The sequence below is a fragment of the Phasianus colchicus genome, chromosome 3 (genome assembly GCF_987193195.1).
Source record: "Phasianus colchicus chromosome 3, bPhaCol1.hap1.1, whole genome shotgun sequence".
NCBI classification, from domain to species: Eukaryota; Metazoa; Chordata; class Aves; order Galliformes; family Phasianidae; genus Phasianus; species Phasianus colchicus.
Genome location: NC_143438.1, coordinates 38,010,697 through 38,035,000, shown reverse-complemented (window position 1 = coordinate 38,035,000; position 24,304 = coordinate 38,010,697). Strand labels below are relative to the sequence as shown.

The 24,304-nt window shown below is 37.0% G+C and overlaps 1 protein-coding gene across 3 annotated transcripts in view; it reads left to right on the top strand.

Annotated features, from left to right (window-relative positions):
* The window catches only part of ZNF407 (zinc finger protein 407), a 351,093-nt gene that overhangs the window by 205,653 nt on the left and 121,136 nt on the right, over positions 1 to 24,304 (top strand). For all 3 annotated transcript variants that reach the window (XM_031589041.2, XM_090137300.1, XM_090137301.1), the window contains exons 6-7: positions 3,216 to 3,299; positions 11,756 to 11,876. In XM_031589041.2, the coding sequence (XP_031444901.2) occupies positions 3,216 to 3,299; positions 11,756 to 11,876 (205 nt within the window). The remainder of the gene's footprint in view (positions 1 to 3,215; positions 3,300 to 11,755; positions 11,877 to 24,304) is intronic.

Genomic DNA, 24,304 nt, shown 5'->3' with positions numbered 1-24,304 from the left:
AATTGTGGAGACTTGGCTAGATCAATAATATGGATTTTTGTTGTTAGGTCTTGTAGTCTGCACCATAATGAGAGATAGGGGACAGTGGCTGTTTTCTAATAGAAAATAAAGGATTGGTTTCCGTGTCTTTCTACATTTGAATGCAAAATGGCACACTTGAAACTAATTCAAGTTGTTAAGAAAAGGACCGTTTTATGTTGCATTTCTGCTATCATATAAACATGGCAAGTCAGATCAGCCCCCTGTACAGCAGGTGAAATATTGCCTTTACATTTTCCTAAAAGTTAAAAAGTCGCAAATTCTGAAGTGGGAATGATAAAATTATTAAGCATATCCAGAGGAATATAAAATACATCTCTGTATTAATACATGCCCATAACATCGAATGAAATATTATGTCTAGATCTGTAGGATTCAATGCACATCAAACTTCAGGGCTGAAAAATACTGCACAGTTTAACTTAAAGTCACAAGTACTGATGTTTTCTCTGTGTGTTTGTATGAAAATGTGTATTTGTGCATATACCATGACGCATACATACACAAATAAGGTAATTATTTTGTTAATGTGTCTGAAAATGAATGTTGCAGGAAATAAATGTATCACTTCCTTTCTGAGGATCAAAACACAAGGGCCAAATCTCTTTCACTCTGGTCTTTTCAGATCCAGAGCTTCAGTGACTTCCTCAAGTGCTCTGCCTTCATGAGAGCTCCCAGATCAGACCTAGAGGAGTGTGGAACATTTAACTGGGAAATCATTTTATGGGTTGGGTCAATTTCCCTGTTTTACAGCTACTGTTTGCTTCTGAATCATTTTTCTGGCGCTCAAAAAGCAGTTCCAAGAGCCCAAATATAAAATACACGGAAAATTCATAAACTTACAGAGATGCTATGGGTACTGTGTGTCCTCATTAGTGTGAGAAGCTGCAGGCCGTACTGAAATCTGCTCTGAGATGTTAAACACAACATGAGCTAATTTATGACAATATATAGATGATGAACAATTTCTTGGTAGGCATGGAACAGCATTTAACTTAAGAGTGTGAATTTTATGGAGGGGTGTTAGGCATTAGAGCTAGTTAGAAAGATTTATGCGTAAAATCGATTAATTAATTAAATTAATATTTAATCATAATTAAGCATTGCGTATAGTCCTTCCATTCCTTTTCTTTGATATTTTGATGAACTGAAGTGCTACATGGTGAAGATCTGATTAGCAAAGAAAAAGAAAAAAAAAGAAGAAGAAAAAACAAAGGAAAGAGATTATGCAGAAATCCCTGTTGTAACAATCATGTATTGCCTCAGTAATAATATAATGTACGAACATTTTACAGTAAAGTTCAGACTTTGTTACATCATTTAACATGGAAGCATTTTTCAAGTTAAACAGATAGAGATTGTTAGTATGGGTTTTCATTCTGCTTTTCCTGTTGGGTTTTACTCAATTATGATCACAGATGACTAGAACTGGCTCCTGGAAGGAGGTATCAAAAATATTTTATATCTTACATATTGTCTTGTGATACTCTCATCAGTGGACAAAATTTTCTGAAAAACCCTAAAGCCTATAGAATTTCAGTCTGTGATTTTCACCGTCTAACTTGGGTCTGGTCTGTAGAACAACAATATGTAGTTTGCTTTATTCTGAAGCAGAACTGAATGTGTGCCAATCTTATTTCATAGCCTAGCTACCTAGTAGAGGTTTTAAGATCCCATTTTAGTGACAGAGTTTTGGAAATCTGGAAGGACTTGCCCAGGACCCCTGTGCTGCACTGGCTCTGGTGGGGAGTTGGTTTCTCGGGGCCAGGGTCAGGGATGGGAAGAGAGGTTGGTCCCTGTTCTGTCCGTGGGGAGCTAACACACTCTTGAGATAGGATCCTGCTTACTTTGCTACCACCTGAAGTTAATTGGGACATGGTGCTTTCCAGAAAGTCCGTGTATTAGCATGGCTGGGAATAAATGATGTGGAGGTTTCCAGCCCCTCTGTCTACACACGAGGAGAACTTGGCAATTTGACACCTGGCCCTTTAAACCAGTCATCTTTTATAGGAACTGAATTGAATTTCCTTCCCCACAGGGAAGAATTTGAAGGAATGAGTTCAGTGCCATTGCCCCATCAGTCCCTTCTCAAGTGTTGCTGCGAGAGGAGACAATTTGGCTCCAAATGACTAATGTGAATGTTTTCTGAAAAATATTTTTAAAATTTCAATCTTATCTGAGGTTACTGAGTCCGTATCTGAGGCTAGCAAGGTTAACCCACAGTGAAATTCCACGTGGCCTTAATGGGATGAAATTGCCTTGCACGTTAGTACATACTGAATAAAAATATTCCTGTGAAATGATGGGCTGAATTTATAGCCAAGAAGGCAAAATCTTATCCTCTGTAAAAGAAAAAGAAAAAGAAAAACGAATCAAAAAAAAAAAAAGGAAAAAAACCCAAAACTAAAAGCAGAGCATTTACATACTTTTAATGAGGAGTGAGCTTGCCAAGATCTCTCAAATTGTTGCAGAGGTTTGGAATGAAGAATTATCATTTGAAGATGAACAGTATGAGTTGTGCTGCAATTTCAGCAGCAATCCCCAGACCTGTTTTCTTTATGTCATGAAAACTTTAGAAACAGAAATGGTACTGAATTGCCACTGGTACTGAATAATGTGGCTTTTATTGTTGCCTGAGCTTTTCAATATATCCAAGAAAATAATTTAATACTTATTAATAAATAGAAGGTAACTAAAGATGACTGTGATTTACTCTGTTTAAAATTTCTCAGTATCCTTAATTTGTTAGTAAATTCAATATATTTTATTTAAGCAGAATCATATATACAGTATATTAACTTTTTTTCCAGGCAATCTTTACTCAGCACAGAAAGGCCAGATGTATGGGAATTGTAAAAAATCAGGATATGCATAAAAACTGTTCAAGTGCATAAAGCAGCCCCATCTGGAAGACATCTAACAGAAATGAAGTTGTACAAAACCATTCCATTGATAATAAAGCTAATTTTTATGGGTCTGACAAGTATGTAATTATGTTCAGTGGTGCTTTTCAGATTTTATCACAGTCAATAAACCGCAGTGGTAATTTCATTCCCATTTGACATATTTACATGGAAACATTTGATTGGAGGAATTAGTAACCCTGAAAGCCTTGATAGATATGTTTTAATGATCTGTGACCTCCGCAGTCCCTCATCTGTTTATTGTTGCAACAGGCGAGAAGTCGTTCCTCTGTGACCTTTGTGGCTTTGCCGGCGGGACACGTCATGCCCTCACCAAGCATCGGAGGCAACACACAGGTCAGTAAGGCTGCCTTTACTCCTTGCTATATTTTCTCTGCGCTGGGGAGTAAAGCAAGTGGAGTGGCACATTACAGCACAAATAATACGTTGGTTCATTGTTTACTTTACTTTTTTGTTGTTGTTTCTGTAAAATCTCTGTGTCGAAGATCTGCTGTGAGTTTGAGTAACTGCTTTCGGGGGGGGGAGAGGAGGTATTTTTGTTGTTTTTCCTAAGGAAAGTAAAATTTTAAAGACTGCCTTTCTTCTTTAAATGAATGCTAAGTATCCGGATTTTTTTTTTCAAGGCCCAAATAGATTACCTACTGTGAAGATTTTGCAAGAGTCTGCTAGAACACTCCTGAATGAAAATTAAAGACTACGTATAGATTAATCCATTATTTTGGATTGAGGCATAGTTGAAAGCTAGTTGTTTCAGTTGTCCTTTTGTAATTTTAAGATAGTTTGTAATTAATAGCTGAAACTTCAAAAGTTATCACATGCTTAGCATGTAAAGCAGGATTTATCCCCAGAATGAGTAAAGCTTTCCTATCACCTGGTTATAAAAATTTAATATAAGATAAAATTAAATTGGATCTTAGCTTCAGAAGACCAGAGAAAGCACAAGTATTAAACATTTATTAATACATTTTACCTTAATTGTGGTTTTTAGCAGTTACTAGTAAATGTTTGATTATTTGAGTATTTTGTTCAAACAGAGACAGGAACATCACTGCTTAAACCACTGTAGTTTTTGTTTTACTGAATAGCATGAGGATAATGTAGTATCAGGAATTGCTGTGTGAGTTAAGTGACCATTGTCTAAAGGACAGAGGAAAGAAATGGCTAACAAATGAGAAGCTGTAGTTGTTACATCATGAATTTTCCATGGGTTTTGCAAAGGAATCTCTGTGGGAGATTTTATTATGTCCCTGAATAAACTAATCTGGATTCAGGACATATACCATCAAAATGCATAATTTCCTGGAGAGCAGCTACTCTCTTTCTTGAGAGCCTGAAGCCATTCTTTTTATCCTGTTTTCAGTTTATTAAGGCAACCATATTTGGAGGAAAATCTGATGCTCACAGAAAGGTGGGGTTTTGCCACGCTATCTGGAAATACCTTCAAGTGGATTTGCTCTCTATATAAAAACTATAGAAGGCCAAATTTTGTCTGTAATTCTAACTAGGAATCATACTTCAGAATTTTTTTTCTGATAATAAAGAATGTACAGTACTGACAGTACTACCACAGTCAGTTCCCATTCACTGTGGCATGTTTGTGTTATTAAAATGTTCTGTTATGTTTAGTAAATATAATAGGTTTTGTGTTAATACATGCCATTGAATGGCAGTGAGCAATTTTAACCCCTGGAGTAAAGTTGTATGCTTTAGTTATAAAAAATGGTTTCTGTTATTTCTGGAACTTTGAAGAATTTTCACACTGACTGAAGTTTACCAGATCTGGGTTTGGAATGAAGGTGATTTTTTTTTTTTTTTTTTTTCAAGTAGAAATAAATTACTGTTTTCAATCGGATGGGAACTATCCTTTGGTTTTTCATGACTTGCACAATACACTGGAATTGTGTCTATGTGTAGCACTCATCGTCAATGCAGGCACACAGATGGTAAACAAAGATTTCAGCATGGAAAGTGGAAGAAATGGATATTGTTTTCTTACTTTTCTTCTGTTTGCCTATTATGAAATTGCAGATGTGGTTTATAAAAAACGTCTTTATCATAAATCATGGGTTTGTATCAATAGGTCACAAACCATTAAAAAAAAAAAAAAAGTATTTTATTTATTTCTTGGTTGTCTATACTTATGCTGAAAAAATGGTATGCTTCTCATGAAAAGCTGTCTGCATCCTGGATGGCATTTTGCCCTTCTTTTGCCAGTATGGCAAGGCCTTTTGTGCTGTGATCATAGGGATTCACAGGTTATAGATCACAAAGCTTGCATCTAGCAGGCATAACTTTATATTTTATGTCAGGACTGGAGAGTCGTTATTACTTTGCTATTAACTTTATACTATACAGGACAGTATCTCAGTGGCAGAGGGATCTATCTTTTTGGCATTTATCTGCCTCTGTGGCACAAACAATCATAGATGATTCTTTAGCAGAAAAATTATCTGTAGCTTCTATTTGTTTCAAGGAGAATGACACAATCCACCTTTGCCTGCACTGTTGCACTTGCATGGGTTCCCTTGCATTTTCATCCAGTGCACAACTTTATATCAGTTCTTAGTTCTTTGTACCTGTATTTTTTCTTCTGTGTCCCCACTTGACACAATTTTCCCTGAACAGAATGCCAAAGCAAATTACAGTCAGCTTTGAAAGGGATAGGTATCAAAAATGGTCTAAATGGCTTAAATAATTCCCTACTGTAACACAAACTGTCGAGGGGGCTGACAGAGAATATCTTCCAATCCAAGATTTACTTCTATCACCTGTCAGAGACCCTTGATTCAAGGGCAAATGAGCAAATCCTCAGAGGTAGTTGAGGAGTCTTGACCAGCTTAACAAGCCTCCTCTCGTCCCATCCTCAAGGTCTGTGGTGTCCTGACACCCCCAGAGAAACGAGAAACGTTCAGTTGCTCAGATAGATATTTGACACAAGAAGAAGCTGCAGAACTGGCCACTTAGATTTCTGATGCTCTTGCATCAGGGTTTTTCTTACCCTATTTTTTTTCTCTTTTTAGACAAGACTATTTTTTAACAAGGTTATTTAATTCGTATTTGTCCCTGTAAGAAAATCAAAACCTGCCTAAAGATAGGAAGATAAATAATTTTGCAAATTTTAGTGTTGGCAGACTTTGGAATAAGTTTTAATTCTACAAGGAATTTGAACAGTTGTCTGAATTATGTAATAAAAATGCACATATACTCTCTACATTATCCACCAAAAAGATGCATGAAGCAAACATACTGTATCACCTAATTTGAATAGATATTTTACCTTAATCACCATAATAAGAAATGAATGAAAGAAAAAAAAAAAAAGAAAAAATATTTCTGTCTCAAAATGAAAACTCTTAATTTTTAAAGTGTGTTTCTTTTGTTCTTGCTACTGTTCCTCTCTCTTCCTTTCTCTTCCATCCAGCATCACAGTACTTTTCTCTTTGTCTATATTTTTCCTAATAAACTTAGATTTTCTGCTGGAATATCTGGCTTACTCCCACTGTGCTGATCAGTCATAAGCTGTGTTCTGTTACGTGCAACTTACTTTTTTATGTTAGTTAGCACACCTGCATATTACAAACAAAAAAAACAAACAAAAAAAACATATTCATTTTCTACACAATGGCAGACTACATTTGCTTCTCAGTTGTTTATGGTGGCAACTTCCTGGGAGTCGTAGAAGTCCATAGTGGTACAGTGTTAGAGATTATGCATGCACACTGTCCACAGCAGCTCTGTGAGAGCTACTCTGAACCTATAGAAATGTTTAAGCAGATTGTGTCTTCGTTCAGAAATTCATAACTTTCTGAAGATGGTGGCTTATATTATTCAGATCTCTATATGATCAATTTTGCTTAGTCAGACATTTATAAGTCAATATCATAAAGAAAGAAAATTTAATAATATATGCATTTTTATCCCAATGAGTGACTCACTTCAGGTTTCTAACTCTCATGTGATCTGCTTTTTGACTTTAATGTGTAGTTAGATTACTGAGCACTGAATTTAATATATAATGTAGCCTCTTTCCTTCAGCTTCCCCACTGCAGCTTAAAAAAATAATGCTGAATACCACAGAATATGTAGCACATATTCTGATGACTTTCTGATCTTTTCAACAAAGGTGAAGTGAAACTTGAAGAGGATCTGTGTTGTTTTTCATTGCCATTTATGCCAACATTTTCAGCACAGTGTGGAACTTAATTCTAGCAAACTAATACCAGTAAATGACATCAAAACTCAGTATCTTAAAACTTTCTCTGTGCTTAAGTGGAATTGTCTAGTAGATCATTTTTCCTCCCCTTTCTCAGCTACAGATACAAACATCAATTATTTTTTAGTATGGAATAACAGCCCCATGGCAGCCTCATCAGCTACCATAGTTTGTCATTAAAAAATAAAATAAAAAAATAAATCAAGGATGTACTTCTTATTATATATCTTATATGAGAAAAAAAAATGATGACCAGAATAAAAGCAAATATCATTTGTTTCAATATACTTCAGCCTTTATTAGCAAGCCTGTAAACACCCTTCCAGGGAACAGCCTCAACAAAACTGGAAATAGTTGGAAATGAAAAGAAAACACCTATAACTAGTAAGCAGGCAACCATAAGCATGGTCTACTTGTTCCTTAGGTCAAATAACACTTCTAGATTCTTACTGTCCTGCTTAACACATCACATGAAAGACAAATAGGACTAAAAGCAATGGTTTCCTTTTGAGACAACTGGAGTAAAATTTCTTCTATGTTACTAAGAGTCTGATTAATCACTAAAGACTTTCAAATTGATGGCATCATTAGTGTTGTGGTTTTCTTCCTTCATTTATATGAAAGTTGAAACCTCAGTAGGATGTTCATTTAACTGCTTTGTGTAATCTGTAGGTAGAAATTGTCTGGACACTCATGACTGTAAATAAAATCTTGACTTTGCCATCCACAAGTCAACATCTATCACCAAGATTTATAATTTCTGTTATTGTGTTATTTCACTTCTCCTCTAAAAATTACATGTTAAGAACATAACTGCATGCAGAAATTTATGAGTACATCAAGTTATGCTCTGTGTCCTAAAAAGCTCATCAAAAAAGAGGAAATAGCAGGGAAAACAGGAAGGGGGAAAGAAAAAGGAAGCTGTAATTTGGGATAAAAAGACAAGATAGATGCTTAAAGAAATCAGTGCAGACTTTGAAGGATACATTTTCAAAGAGGCAAGAGACAAAAAATAACAACTTAGTGACAATGTTTTAAAAGTAATAGAATATGCAGAGCTGGCAAGGCTAGCTGGTTAGCAGCAGGCTTAATAAGTGCCTGCTAAACACAGACCAGTGCTCCCCATCGTTTCACTCTTTCATCGGTTAATCTCCAAATTTTGTTGGAGATGAAATTTTGTATGGCTGTTGACTTAGATAATTGATACTCTTCAGAAGTTGCTCACAGTATTGTTGAAAAAGCAAAACCATTTCCTGCTTCATGACGATATGGTTAAGAATCATGTTTTCTTTAAGTGCTTATGTTAAAACCTAAATAATGACAAAGAAACTGTAAAGGGTCTTTAATTTTGGTATATATGCCTTTCATTCTTTTCCCATAGAGCTTCTTTACCACTAGGACAGTCTGGGACACCTGTCTTTCTCTTTCATGGGTTTAATATTGATAAATTAGAGATGATGAGGCATGAAGAAGTTTTCTGTACTGGTACAGGATGGTGGCCAGTTTGTCCTTATTGTCACATTTTAAATACGATATTTTATAATTATTATACGTATGTACATTTTATATTGTTTTTCATAGAATCATAGAATGGTTTGGGTTGGAAGGTACCTTTAAGTTCCAACCCACCTGCTATATGCAGGGACCAGGTTGCTCAAAGCCCATCCAGTCTGGCCTCCAGTGTTTCCAAGGAGGGGGCATCCCCAACCTCACTGGGCAACCTGTTCCAGTGTTTCACCACCCTCACAGTAAAGAATTTCTTCCTGATATCTAGTCTAAATCTACCCTCTTCCAGATTAAAGCCATTTCCCCTCATCCTGTCACTACCTGCCCTTATAAAAAGTCCCTCCCCAGCTTTCCTGGCGGCCTCTTCAGGTACTGGAAGGCTGCTATAAGGGCCTCCCCAGAACCTTTTCTTCTAGTCATTTTAGGTTTTCTATTATTTTAATTTTATATTAATGATATCCTTTCCTGGGAGTGATTGAGAATCCTTCTGGAATGTTTCATGGCAGCCAGTATAAAAATCAAATTAAGTTTGTTGCCTGAAATGTCTGAAGGTAGAAATGGGAAAAAGAAAATCAGGATACAGACTGATAGAGAACATTCACAGAGAAAAGATAGCAGAGAAAAAGAAAATAAGTAGCAGAAAGTACTGCTGCTGCAGCTCTTCAGGACACTCCTCATCCCCAAATCAAAGAAATACCCATAATCTTAGACTTTTTCTAGTGTACATAACAACCTGGTTAATTTTTTTTGTATGAATAAATACCTTTCCCCTTGTGCAGCTGCTAAGAATTATCAGCCATGCTAGGCAGTCATTTTTTTTCCCCAGTTTGGTCAGCTTCTGTTATGTGGTGCTGCTGTGATGTATTTTCTGTCAGGTTAAATTTATACATCGTCCACTTGACAGGAGCAGTTAGCCACAAGGATTTCCTAAGGAGAAACTTCCTGGAGCACTGGGGAAGAATTACCATTTTTCTTCTGGTCACTATGGACTTTCTAGGCTCTCCTAGCTTCATGGGTCCTCACTCATCTGTCAACTCAACTGGTGCGGCTCAGCACAGCGGCAGGCCTTCCCCAGCACATCTTCCACCAAATGGCAAACTGAAACTCCCCTCTTAGTTCAGACCTGGTTTTTAGCAAGCATGCAAGGTCGCAAGATGCAAATGCATTTTAAGTTAAGTAATTTAAAATAAGCACCAGTGCTACCTAAAAAACTGTGGCTTTACTACTTGGACTTCAAAATGTTACTATCTTCAATACTAGAAAGTAAAATAAATCAGACACACAAAATCGTAAGTTCAAGAACAAGTTATGTTGTTAGGGAGTCTGCAGCCTCCTAGAGAGTTCCATTGCAGATGAAGCCAACAGCATACAAGCTGCTGAAAGAATCAGTTTCTCCAGAGCTGAGGGTCTGTGTCTGAAAAGAAAACTCCATTTAGGGCAGAAGAACATGCTTTATGGCAGTCTCAATTCGTCCAGCGTAGATTTCTGCAGTGTTTCCTGTCCCTTCACCTTTCCTTGTGCCATGAAACAGTAAGTGAAAAACAGTGGTTGAAATTTTCTGCAGCAGCTTTTAGAAGCAATTATCCCAACTCTTTATGGAGCTTTCAGAAGCTGCTCCATTGTCTGTCCTTACAGGCTTTCCAGGCCTTGAATTTCCTTTTCCCTTTGGAGGGGAAGGGGGAAAAAAAGCCCTCTCCAAGAATGAGAAATACAGATTTCTGCGTCTTCTCAGAATTCTGGCAAAGTTTCATTAAAAGCCTTGATTGTTTCATGCTTTAACCACAATTGAAAAGTCTAGCTTGGAGGCATGGCCATTTAGGAGTAGCCTTTTGCTTGTGATGGTACTGCTGGTGGTGGGTTTCCTGCTGTCACTCTGAAAACACCAAGTTGTACCTGCTTAGAGATGTGAGGTTCAGCTTTGAAACTACCTGTTCTAAACCACTGAACAGTCTGCAAGGTAGGTGTCTATCCCTAGCTGTTCTAATTAGACTTCTTAATTGGGGATGTTGATTCCTTATGTAATCTTTAAGATATAAATACTTCAGAAGTCTTCCACAATAAGATCAGGATTGCTTGTGTTAGGAGCTGCCTTCTGTCTTCTGCATACAAAAAGAAACCCGTCTTCTCTCGAAGTGGTAATTATATGTGTCTGTAAGCCACACAGAACATTTCTGGAACAACTAGTTGGAAAAATGTGATGCAGGTGTCTGAGCTGGGCTTCAGAATATGCGTATCTGTCGTTGAGATTTTATCTTACTGTTCTCAGAGCACTCCACCCCTTAACTGGAATCGCAAAATACTCTTAAAATAACTTAAGCTAGAATACAGATTTTTATCTTCCTTTAATTAGTAGTCCTCTAGAAATTTCCAGTGCTGGTGCATGTTCAGTAGAGATTGAATTTTAGTCTTCTGAAATTTCAGTCTAGGTTTTGTTTGGTTTTGTTTGTTGTTTTTTTTTTCATTAACATTTCAAATCCTGCTGAAGTTGGCCCACTGTTCAGAAAAGCAGAAAGGGCAGAGGAATAGAGGAAAGAGAAGGATGAAGCACTGAGTTCTGGTTCATGTTTTCAGTTCTGGTTTATGAAAAATGCAGGAGCAGAGATTAAAAACAGCCACAAATGTTTCTTCTAAGAGATGTTCGTTTCTGAGGACTGAATGTGTGCTCTGGACTGATTTCTCACCTGTCTCCAAAAGCATTGCTTTCTAGGCTGCGAATGACCCATCTTCAACAGAAGATACAGGATGAGAGAAAGGCCTGCCTCTAGGTGAAGATGTTTCTATGGCCCATGGCCTGTGTAACATGTTTCCTGCCTGTTTCCTGCCTGTTTCAGTGCAGTTCTTTCTCATATTTTTGCTGCTGTCACACACATGGGAATTCAGCCAGTTACTGATGTATATGATATAGCAAAAGCAGTATTTTGTCATTAATGCATTCTGTTTGGAAATGTATTTTGTATTTGCTGTTGTGATGTGAACTAAAATCTGTCCCAAGGGGTTTCTCAAAAAATTAGATTTGTTTGCCTTCTTTGTTGATAAAAGCTGATAATACAAATCTTCTTTTGTCACTTTCTAGGAGAGAAACCATTCAAATGTGATGAGTGCAACTTTGCTTCTACAACACAATCGCATCTGACGCGACATAAGCGTGTCCATACTGGAGAAAAGCCTTACAGATGTCCCTGGTGTGACTACAGGTAATGAGTCATTAACTAAAGCATGATGAGAGAAGGGTTAAGGTGATCAGGCGAGGTTCATTTGAAGTCACCAATAAAAATATATTGCCATTAAAACACCATCAGGGCGACGGTAATTGCATATTAAATTAGGAGCTAAATTTAAAAACTTAGTCTTCAGTATTTAAGTATTACTTTATAAAGAAAAACAAATGATGGGAATCCTTTTAGTGGTAACACTGCGGTGTTGAGTGTTTGTTTCACAGCTGTTCTAGTGCCTGTTAGAATTCTCCACGGTGAGACCACTTATCTGCACTGCCTTTTCAAATCAGTTGCAGTTCTGAAATTTTTTCGGTTGAGTTGCAACCATTTCACCAAGACAGGAAAAATCCCCTAAAAAGCTTAGCAACTTCAATACTCATCAGACTTTTACTACAGCTAGAAGCAACTGGACCTAGTAAAAGTACTGCAGTACTACTTCTGATTCAGTTTTCCTTCTCTTTGCCAGCCAAGATGAGAGTGGCTGTAGCATGGTTGCGTGGCAAAGTCTCCTTTGTTACACCACAAAACCCCACTATTAGGACAGTAGATTTGGTTATCAAAAATCACATGAATGAACAGTTAAGAATACTTGCTGTGCTCATTCCATGTGTCTTTTGTCTTTTGATCATGATAGACTGGTTTATAGTGATCTCATCTTGCTTCGTAAGTAATTATTCAGTTTTCTTGAACATACTTCTCCTACAGTCTTTAATACCTTGCAGCGAGGTGAATAGTGTATGTGTATTATAATACATAGAAGCCATTCATAAGCAGTTTATGAGAATTGATGTTCAAATACTTTTTTAAAAAATTGGTATCTTATTTGATAAGTGGCATATGACTATGTAATTAGATGCATGTGCTGTGATGCATACACACAGGAGAAGAAAGTTAAACATCTGATTGTACCACTGAGCATTTTTTATTTTCTTTTAATGCTGAGCATACAACTGTAATATTCTTTTAGTGTAAGTTTTAATGTACTTTCCTAAAACAAGATTATTTAACAAAGGCTAGCCACTCTTGTAATACGTGGTTTCAAAGTATTTATGAGCTACTTTAAAGAAAGCTTCTGTACAGAAAGCTTCTGCAGCAATCATACTGTTTCTTTACAAAAAAATTTTGTTGGTTTGTGCATAGTATGTGAATGTATTACAAACTCTTCTTGTTGATCTCCCATTAAGTTACTGCCTAGAACTGTAAAGAACTGTGTTTGATAACCTGAGGGCTGACTTACATTTATGTGCTTCTTCCTTAAGGTATCACCCACACCCTTTTTCATTTATTCCAAAAATAGAGTTTTTCTCTTGGCTTCAGTAAGTCGTTTAAGAAGGATAGATGTTTTTGAATTTGTCAGAGTAGTTATGTTAAAAGACCTGTGTTGAAGGAAGCAAGAGCTTGTAAAGTAACAGCATGGCATGATCTGCAACAATGAAGATAAACGGAGTGCTGTCTCTTTTAGGCTGCATGTTTGAGAAGGCCTAATCTTGTAGTCATCTACCTTTATGAGCCATCCTGGTTGGAAGCAATACCTTTATTACAAAATGAGGTAGAGATGGGTTATGCTTTTGTGAGCTTCTGACTTGGGGACACTCAGTATGAGGGCATCGTGGGTATGAATCGAAGCTTGCAGTTTGAAGTTTCTTACACTCCCATACTGAGTGGATGCAGTTCCCTTGCTCAGTATGGTAAAATAAATTTAATGCTCTATTTAGTGAAAGACAAAAAAATTTTTTTCTTCAGGTGTAAACTTTTCTGCATAGGATAGAAATTTCAAGAAATGACAGGATTTTGTGTTTTATTATATTGGATGTTATTAGAGAAGAAGCAAACATAACTCACCCATTTTATTAGTATTAACAAGAAATCTGTAAGACCCCCTGTCTCTCTATTATTGAAAAATAAATGTTTCATGGTAATAGGATGCTAGTTTCCATTCCTTATAGGCCAATTCTGACTCTTTGGAGGCAGGTCTCTACAGATACCAGCTGATGCAGTTTTGATTCTGCAAGAAACTCGTTCTGAGCTCAGCTGAAAAACATCTGGCAGGGATGCAGCAGTGAGAGCTGTTCTGCTGCCGCTGCATACTCACAAAGGTGGTGAGGCACTGTGTAGCTGCGAGGAGCCAGTGAGGGGCTGCTGTATTTATTAGCCCAGCAGTCCTGCTTTTGCCTGCCAGTTTCCACAATCCTGGGATATTAGCCAGCCTTGTTGGCAAGTATGTTTTATGTGCTCTATCCACCTCTTTCATTTTTTCTCTCTTGTTTTTGTTTTATTGTACTTTTAAGGGGCTTACATGTTGCCTCCTTGTCAATTTGCCTCCTTGTCAACTCAGACAGAGCTATCTATTTTCCCGAAGAGGTATTAGCAGCTCTGTAAATAGTGTCCTTTGCACCAGTTCAGCAGGTTGTACTTACTCTTGTGAATGTCAGCTACAGAAACATAAAATCAAGATTTTAAATTCTGCTGACCTAGTGATAAAATTCACCCCTGTGTCTCGAGACTGAGCTCTCACTTTGGTGACTTCAGCTCAGCCCGTGTGAGGAGAGTTCATCCAGGCTATTTCAGATGTTGCTGTTTAGTGCTGCTTGGAAACTGCAGGCTCTTTAATGAGCTTTGTAGTTTCAGTGAGAGGAATATTCCTTATTTTGTGTGTGGAACTGGGGCAGAGTCTTGTTGGCACTATCACAGTGTCTCCTTTCACTGGGAAGTGGAGTGAACTCTGTATGCCATAAAGTAGTTTGGTATTCTTGATTAAACAGTGTTTGTATACAAGATACTGCAATTGCTCTTGTCCAGCTCATCAGTGTTCAGAGCGTTTATCGAGGTTGCTGATTTCAAGCTTTTTCATTCTTCAGGTAGAAGTTGTGAACTGGTGTGAGTTAGCTGAGTGAAAATCTAGCTTACCTTCGCTTGAAGTACAGAAAGGCAAACTAGGAAAAGGAAAAAATTAGGAACCGTTATGAAAATCTGAGTCATTTGTGACTATACAGGCTCCTATAACTTCTTTCTTAGCTGTAAAAACTAAAGTGAGATAGACTGTAATATACTTTGGGGAAAAAGATTCTGGCTGCATGGAACAGAAAAGGGAATTTGTTCCCCATATAACTTGCAGCATGGGAAAGTCTTTTCTTAACCAGGAAAAGACATGAATGGATGTGGTTTTCCCAAGTGAATAATAAATTAATCCAAGGTTTCTATCGCACAGATTTCATACTCTCACTAACATGCATATTCCCAAAAAGGAAATGAGAAATTTTTGGTCATTTTATTTCATTGAGTTGCTTTTATAACCTCTGTTTATGAGTGTAAGTAAATGTTCCTGCACAACTGATTTCTTTCACCTCTATTTTTGTACTCAAAGTACTTTTTATTTTTACCTAAATCTTTAGGATACTGCTAACAAAAAAAAAAAAAATCTGCTTCTCTCTATAGCAGTATGCCACTTCTACTAATAGTTATAATTACAAGTTATATTTTCAGGCTAGGTTTTAAAATACAATTCCTTTTAAAGGGAGAAAAATGTATATCATAAAATGTTGATTGTTAAAAGTTTTAACTTTTGTTGTTTTCACATTTATATTTTAAAATCAGCTTCATCCTACTTAGACTTAAAAAAAATAAAAAGAAGCACATTTGTACCTTGCATTTACTTTCTCAAATCAGTGTGTTTCTACATTCTCTGGCAGTGTGCTTCATCACGCAAAAATATTCATTCACTCCTAATTAAAGTTCTCTGCAATTTTATAATATGGAATTGGTCTCATAGGGCCCTATGCTACCATTATATATGCAATGCATATTTTATATTTCTGAGTCGTTTACAAAAGATGTGTTATGTGACTAAACTTTTTAGATTGCATGGTCCAAGAGTAATACTGTCAAAAATGCTGTTTGCATTTTATGATGGGAACAATAAGAAGTGAAGTCATACGGCCTCATGAAACTGAATAATGCCAGTGGACTTCAACTAATTTCTGAAGCTGTTGGTTGTATATTATATGTCCAGACCTTTAATTTAAAAACCTGCGATACATTCAGGGACCTGACTTTAACCTGATTTCAGAAGTGCTAAACTCCTCTACCTCCAGTGATGTCAATGAAAGATGCTGATGTACAGCATTTTCAAAAATTAAACAAGTTTTGTGCCTGTGTCTACAGCAAAGAATTCATCAGGAATGAAGAGTCTCATTTAAGTTATACGTTAGGCTTGAAATATAAGCCTGTCTAAGTATATACTAATTTTCCATGTAAGTATCAGAGCTTCTTAGGCAAATAATAGCTGACGTTCAAGTGTGAGTGAGGGAGGTGTTTAAGTACAAAATGGGTTTGGATTACTTTGTTATGGGGTTCAGTCTCAACCTTTAATTGAAATTTGTTCAGCATTCAGAACAATCACCAGCTTAGTTTCATGTTACGGGAGCAGTACTGCTACTTTCAACCATGAGGCTGTGGGACAGGTATAATGTTAACACACTCTACACAATCCCTCTGCTGTAATTAAAGTAAATGTCTCTCATTTCTCTGAGACTCTGCCGCATGGTTTAATTTTGCATGGAGTACCTGCAGTGGTGAGAGGAAGAAAGGAATGGAGGACAGCATCCAGGGGAATGGTGATGTTCCGCAGTCAGAGATAAGAGGGTTTAGAATCTTTATAAATCAAACAGCCAGGCCAGCAAAACAGCATGAATTCCATAAATGCAGCATTCTGTAAAGTATATGACTTGTGAAGGATGCCTTACAAGGCTGAGAATAAATAGCATACATTTTTAATATAATTATGTAAACTAAAATAAATATTTTACATTTATTATGCATAATAAAATAATTAGACAACGTTCTGCAAGGGATTATGGCATCTGAAATTCCAAGTGCAGAAGGATTCATTGCGTACTCTGAGCGGCAGCGGCAGCATGACTTAGGGGAGCGGCTCCACAGGGGCCACTTTTCTTTTTTTGGACAGCATCCCCTGGGAGTTCCTATTTCCCTCTGACTTACAGTATATGTTTATAAGATGTAAAGACCGGTTTATAATACTCACCAGGATTTGCACCTAAGTCACAAGAATGTGCAAAGTAAGTGTTTTTTCACTGTTTATTTTGGTGAATTTAATAACCTTTAGTTGTCTTGATATCACTGCATCAGCTGCACGCTATTCCCTGGTTATATCAACGATAACGAGGGACCACTTTAAATGCTGAGGTAACGGTATGCACTTATTCACAGCAAAGCTTCTACATAAAATGATGAAACAGTGTATTTATCATTCAGATGTTAACATTAATATGCACTGTTTTCCAGTGAAATTTTATATGCGTGCGCAGGAAATAAGGAGGTTACAGAGCTGTATGGAGCGTTAGGTTGATGAGGATGCTGAGCGGCAGCCACCACTTCACTATGAAAGAACACTTCTTTGTATTTCACAAAGGCAGAATTGGGCAAAAATATGCTTATACTTCATACTAAAAAGAATCTCCTAGGACAATAATGCATGTACGTAACAGTGCATACTGGGCTTTCAGGAAGCATTTAAGCCTCCTTTGTGATCCAGAGCAGGAGTTGAGGATATCCAGTACACTGTGCTAGCAGCCTTATAAACAAATGAAGATGAAAGTTTAGACAGAACTTCTGTCAGTGCATAGGCATAGTGCCCAGATGCAAACTCCTATGAGTATTGTTCAGCACTTACTTTTTAGTAAACATTCAGATAAAATATTTGATAATATTTCTATTAATCTGGAATAGAATATACTGTAGCATTGAAAGCTATAAAAGAAAAAGTCTGAAAAAAATCCTAGAGATACAAAGGGTATTATTCCCTTTATGATGTTTCTGTTACGCAAGAAAACTTTTCTTATTCACCTTAGCTATAATAGATAAAGACTTAAGCTCTACAGAAACATTTTCAGGATTTCTTTTAGTAGTTACTGTCTCTGCTTGCTGTTCACTTTGATCTTTGGCTCTAAACTTTTCGCATGCGGCCTCTCCCCTGCTGAACTGATGCATCCTTTTTTGGATCGAAGCCCAACAACCTTAACCCAAAGCCTAAAGTATTTGGTGTCTTGAAAATATGAATAAGAGCACTTCATGCAGTGGACAGGTTAATCTAATATCTTCTGCCACTGCATTTTATCTTCTCTCTGTCCTCACACATCTTTTTCCCTGTTCCATGTAATCATCACTGTCTTCTCTCTTTCTTCTTAAGGAACATAAATATGTTAAAATACATATACCCATATTTATATTTAATAAATAGTTAATGTTTATAAATCTGGAAAGCCCGCATGTATTTCAAAGTAAAATAATGTTCAATAGGTTGTATTTTGATAGTAAATCAAATTTGGGTGTTAAACTCGAGATGAATGGTCTTACTGTAGCTTTCAGCAAGAAAGACTTGTGATTTCCTATTATTGCAGTGGTCCTGATAAAAATGTACAGTTCTTCTTTTATGTTTACAAATAGACATTCACTTGCTGGAATAATTTGATCTAAAACTAATCATGGGGATCATAGGTTAATTAATATGACTCTTTTAAGTAGTTTCAAGAAAAACGAAAGTGACTATACGTGTTTTCTTCACTCATGCCTGTAAAGATAGAATTTTAGCAAACCTTAAAAAAATCTTCCTTTTTCCATTCCTTAATCCCCATTTCAGTTGTTATAAAGAGGCCACAGCTATCTTCGGATCAAGGAATTACTATTATTGCTCACTACCTCAGTGGTAGTTATCAATCTTTGAAAAATGTTTTGGTAGCTTTGGAAGCATCAGAGCTGAAACTCATACAGAAGTCTGTTGTGTTATGTATTGTTTATTTTCAAGGCAATATGGCTTTTACTATGTAAAAAAGTCTATATAGTAACTCTGTCTTTGTTGCAACATCCCCACTGCCTCTTCCATCCCATCATATGTCACATGCAAAACAAGCTAAAATGTTAGGAAGTAGTAGAAAACAAATTCTGTTTAGAAGCAGTTCTAAAAAGGGTGTCGCTTAGTGCAAGGGTGAGAGAAATATATTAGGTGTTTGCACTCTAAACGCTGATACAAGTGCTAAGGTAAGAATTGTTGCACAGAAGATGAAGAAGGGGCAAACAGCAGGTGCTTTCCAGGGGTGACAGTGGAGTAGGGCAGCACTGAGGCTTCCAGGCAGAGCGTGTGCCTGGTTATTTAGATTTACTCCATTTGTTTGTTTGTTTGTTTCAATCTCTCACATAATATTATCTGTATCTGAATTTTAATTCTTTAGTTTCTTTTAGAGTGAGCTGTTTCAATAAGGAAAAATAATCAAGGGAAAACAAAAGCCAGAATCCCAAACATATGATAATGATTGTATTCTTAGATGCTGTAGGCTAAAGCAATTTTTTTTTCATTTTGCATCCTCGAAGGAAAGGTGAGGTTTCTGTGCAGATTACGAACAGCAAAGCTCAGTGTGCATGGAGAAACAAACTTGTGCAGCACTGCTCTCCCTTCTCCCACTCACACAGGCATTCCTGTGTATTTCCCCACCTCCTTCTGCAAATGATCTGAAACAGGAGGGGAGTGGGAACTGAACTGAAAGGGAAATAGGTTCTGCTGTTCAAAGCCTAAGAGCAAATTGCTTCCTCTTCCTGAAGTAAAGAGGAGGTTGGAAAATGACTTTTGACTCTCAAAAACTGGCAGGATCTCCCCATTGCTCTCAGCAGTACACTGGTAGGTTGCTTCACGCCACAGGCTGGCTGACTTACAGTCTGGTTCTGGTTTGCTTTTCTTTCTACTTAGGCAAACTGCCCAGTTCACCATGATGCCTTAATACAGCTTTGTACACGTAGCTGTGTGCTTTTAAACAGTACTTTAAAGTAGTACTTCTTCTGATGATCTTCAGCATTGCTATCTATTTATATTTCTAGTGTTGATATCATTACAAACATACATACAGAACTAGAAACACTGTAGTTCATAATACTGTAAATCTCTTTGTATTATAATCTCAGAAATAGATCAAGTGGTTCGACTGACATCATAAACCACCTAAGCTTCATCCTCCTAATTTATTGTGATACTACAAGTACAATTAAAATATCCTATTTATACTTTTATACTTATCATGTAGGTACACACTCCTTCAGTCCCTGTTCAAGCTAATTATGGGTTCTCTCTAACAACTCCACATGCTCCACAAGGAGCATCATTTATTCTGTTAGAAATGCGGTGTGGAAGATCTCACCCTGAGCTTCCTCAGAATATTTTAGTTTGAAATTTTGCATGTGTCATCTACAGGACAGACAACAGATTCAAATCATTTTGAAGTTCTAGAAGTTACTGAGAGAGCATCAAAATGAATTCTTCAGTTCTAATGATTTTTTTCATTACAAAAATACATTATTTCTTAAATGTTTTTGTTACAAGCCCTTGGTAAGTACAGAGTCATTTCTATTAGTAAATGTTGGAAATATATGCTATAAGTATTTTAAAATATAAACAAGCCATTAGTGATTTGTTTTCTTTTTAGGAAGGTGTGTCTTTAGGTCATAAAGGCAATTTTTATAAATCAGTTAAAGAGGATTGATTTTTAGCTTGGTTTCCCTAATTTATTCTGTGCCTTGCACCAAACCATCCATCCATCTTCTGTAATATTCTTTAATAACTTCTAAAGCTGTTGGCCAGTTTCAGTCAAAATTGACACACCATAATAGTTGCTGAGAAAATCTAAATTCTTTCACTCTTTCACTTTTCTTGAAAGAGGTGGATAAGGAAAGTTTTCTTTCCACTGAGGAACAGACGGGCAAAATTCAGCATTCATGCATTCTCCTTTCTTACAATCAGACAGTGTGTTACAGCCTCGCCACCTAGCACAGCTGTTTTGTTGGCCTAATGGGAGTTTCTTGAAGGATGTGTTGGGGAGCTGCTGTTGCTGCATTGGGACATTTAGTTAACAGAGCAAGAATACATAGGAAACCATGCTTCAGTTGTCGCAGTGCTCATCCATCAATGTGTTTGAGCTCAAAATTAACTGCTTCAACTTGTCATTTTATAAGTCATTTTATAAGAATGTTGAAACTTAATGGACATGTTTAAGAATAAAGAGAAAACACACAGCTATCTGTATTTTCCCTTATAAAAAAGATTATTTGGGAGGGATTTATAGCCCTGAGATGGAGAGCATTGACTTTCTTTTTTCAATTGGTGAGTAGGAAGAATCTTCCCATTACAGACATTTCCCATACTTCTTTTCAGGTCACTTGCTGATGAACTGTGATGTGACACATAGGTTTAAAGAGGAAAAGTTTGACCAAATACTAAGTGTTTTTACATGTTTTTAGTGATAATGAGCATCCACAAATTCTCATCTCTCAGAGGGTCTAGAGGTTCTGTACCTATTTGGAATTCAGCCTTTCCCTTTAGGTGACTAAATGTGACTTTCATCACATTTTAATTTGAATTTTAATTACTCAGCCCTTAAGATTTTGATCAGTACTAATAAATTATAGCACAGTCATCTTATACAGTATTTAGCTGATTGATTTTTGTATGCTAAAATCTAGTCATTTTGAGAAGCAGTAAAAATGCTTTCAAGTAGAAGAAAGGTTTTGAAGATAAAGAATTCTGTACTAGATTTGTTCAGATCTGTGTCATATCGGAGAGGGAAGCCCTAAATCCAAGCCCTTGCTACAGCAAAGCAGGTGGCTGCTATCCATTCTGTTTGAAAAAAACACAGCAACATCAAATCAGGCAATCATCCCTTATGTGCAGCCAGCAAGTGCAGAGGGGAACAGCCATGTGTTGCCTGTGGTGGTGCAAGGGGTAAGGCATGTTTATAGCATTGGGTGATGATAGCTCTATTAACGCTCTGGGTATATTTTGAAAGGTAAATATAGTATTTGTTTATTCTAGTTGAGTTCTTGTCCAGCCTCACCTGTTCTTGGCTTGCTTTTTTATATTTCTCTATTTTTTTCTCAGACCATGTTACAGCATTCTACAGAAGAATCTTCATGTTCTTTTTCTGCTCTCAAGTGCTCATTTTTAGCATCAGTTCACCAGTAGTATGGCAGGGGTACTGTAACAGGAAGGATGATGGCTCAGCTTCGCTCCATCTAAGCATCTCTGTTCTATTGCTCATGTAGGAGTCAGCTCTCCCTGAAAGAAGGGCTGGATGCTGTAAAACAAAAGTGAAGGCAGATTGAAGTCCTGGCCCCACTGATATTAATCACATCACCTCTGTGAAGCCATGATTCTCCACCTGTCATGAAGTACATACTTCTTAAGAGAGAAATGGAAAGCCAGGGAGTTGCTAACACTTTTTTTGCAAGACTTTGTACCCTGAAAGATGTAAATGTTAAGCTAAGCAAGTAAACTGTGGGATCAAGAACTCAAATACTCCTAGTTTCTACTTCACAGGTGGGATCCTGATCCCCTGAATCGTAACATATAAAAATCTAAACTCCAGAGCAGCTGCCCCTTTCAGAGTTCCTGTTTCTGTGTTCCCTGTCTACTGAGATTGCAAGTTCTTGCACAGATAAGTGAAATGACTGACATGCATGGGGCATGCATAGCCCTGGGGAGGTGGTATCTCTGCCTCAAGGCTTTTATTACACCTTTTAGGGAAGCAGGCCTATTCTTAAAGGCCTGGAAATCAGACAAGCCAAGATTCATTTAATTAATAGCAACACTGCCATCCAAAGCTTGATTCTAATTACTACTTAGGATTTCAAGATAAGAGGACACAGAAGAAGGGCTTGGGAGCCAGCTGTTTGGATTTTGTAGGAAATTTATATAGGCATCATAAATGAAAACAGAACAGTAATGGTGAAAAGAGGAATTAGAAGTTCTTTAGGCTTCTAGCTGTTCCTCGCTGTCCATTGGCAGAGTTTCAGGAAGAAAAAGTATGTGCAGGATATTTCATGCCATCTAATACACTTTTCAGGGATTCAGGAAAATTGGATTCAGCCCTCATGAAAATAAGGGCAGCCCAAAACTCAGGATTTCTGTTTCCAAGATTAGTGCCTTGATTTCTAGAAAGCTAAGGAGGTACACCAGTGCTTCCTTTTCCTGAGCAGATAGGAGACCTGATGCTTCATATAGGCTACCTATACTTCTTTTTAGAAAAGTAGGCACCTAATTTAAGCAAATCTTGAGACCTACATTAGGTCTTTCCTATTTCTAACAACTGTATTTGGTAAACAGGCTTGGTTGTCTTCTAGTACTGCCAAGCCCAACAGCATACCTGTATCAAACAAAACCATAGAATGGCTGGGTTGAAAAGGACCTCAACGATCACCTAGTTTCAACTCCTCTGTCCTGGACAGAGTTGCCAACCTCTAGACCAGGCTGCCCAGAGCCACATCCAGCCTGGCCTTGAATGCATCCATGGCTGGGGCATCAAAAGCTTATTTCTACCCTATATTACAGATGTTCTGTCTTTCCTTTTGCCTGTTTTCTGAAATTTCTGAATTGTCGTATTCTTTTCAGTATTTAGACTGTAATGTTTCTGATTTTTCTGTTGTTCTTCCATACAGTGAGTGGCATAACATTGTTCTGTAATGGTATCCTCTCAAGTCGATGTGCTGTGTAGTGGGAACATACCAGCTTTCTTGGAGCCAGTCTTTACATCATAAATATAGGATTGCATTTCACCACAGGAGTGTAAGAAAGCCTGTACCCTTGTGATGAAACCCTACTGTTGCCAAGACTGTGATAGTGTTTAATGGCTAAAGCCTCAAAGAAGCTTGAACAGCTGGAGGCCTGCATTCAGTTGAAGTGCAATTTCAGTGCCTAATTCCCATAGTCTCCTTAGAAAATCTAATCTCTCATTGCTAGGACTAGTAACCAAATACCTTTCATGAGAACTAAATGTATATAAATAGATTTTTCAAATACTTCAGCATATGCAGTCTTAAGCACTGTCAGGATCAGCCTCGGCTGTTTTAGTCTGCAGTTGTTATTAAACCTGACCTTAAAATATGTGTCGCTCTGAATGCATTTCTGGCTGCATTTTTGTTGTTGTTTTTCTTTTGTTTTGTTTTGTTTGATATCATGTCATTATTATATAGCTGGAGAAAGGGTAGCACTGAAAGCAATGGATCTTAGAATCAAGCTAAAATATTTAGACAGTTTTCTTTAAAGCACAGCTTTCTGATTTATAACCGTGAAGTATTTAGAAAGAAATGATACCAGGATATTGTGAGCTCTCTTCTTCTCTTACTATTCGCTTCATGATAGTAGGCTGCTGTTCCGCAAACCAGTGGAAGTAGCCCTGATATATACAGTCTGTTTCCATCCCTTCAGGAATAAATAAAAACAAACAACACAAACCTGTATGCATCCATTTGGTAACAAAAAAGAAATAATTATACATATGGTTTTCTTCATACATTCTACTATTTACTTAATTTGTGCTTACTTTTTGGAAAATACTTAGATTACTTGTAATAGT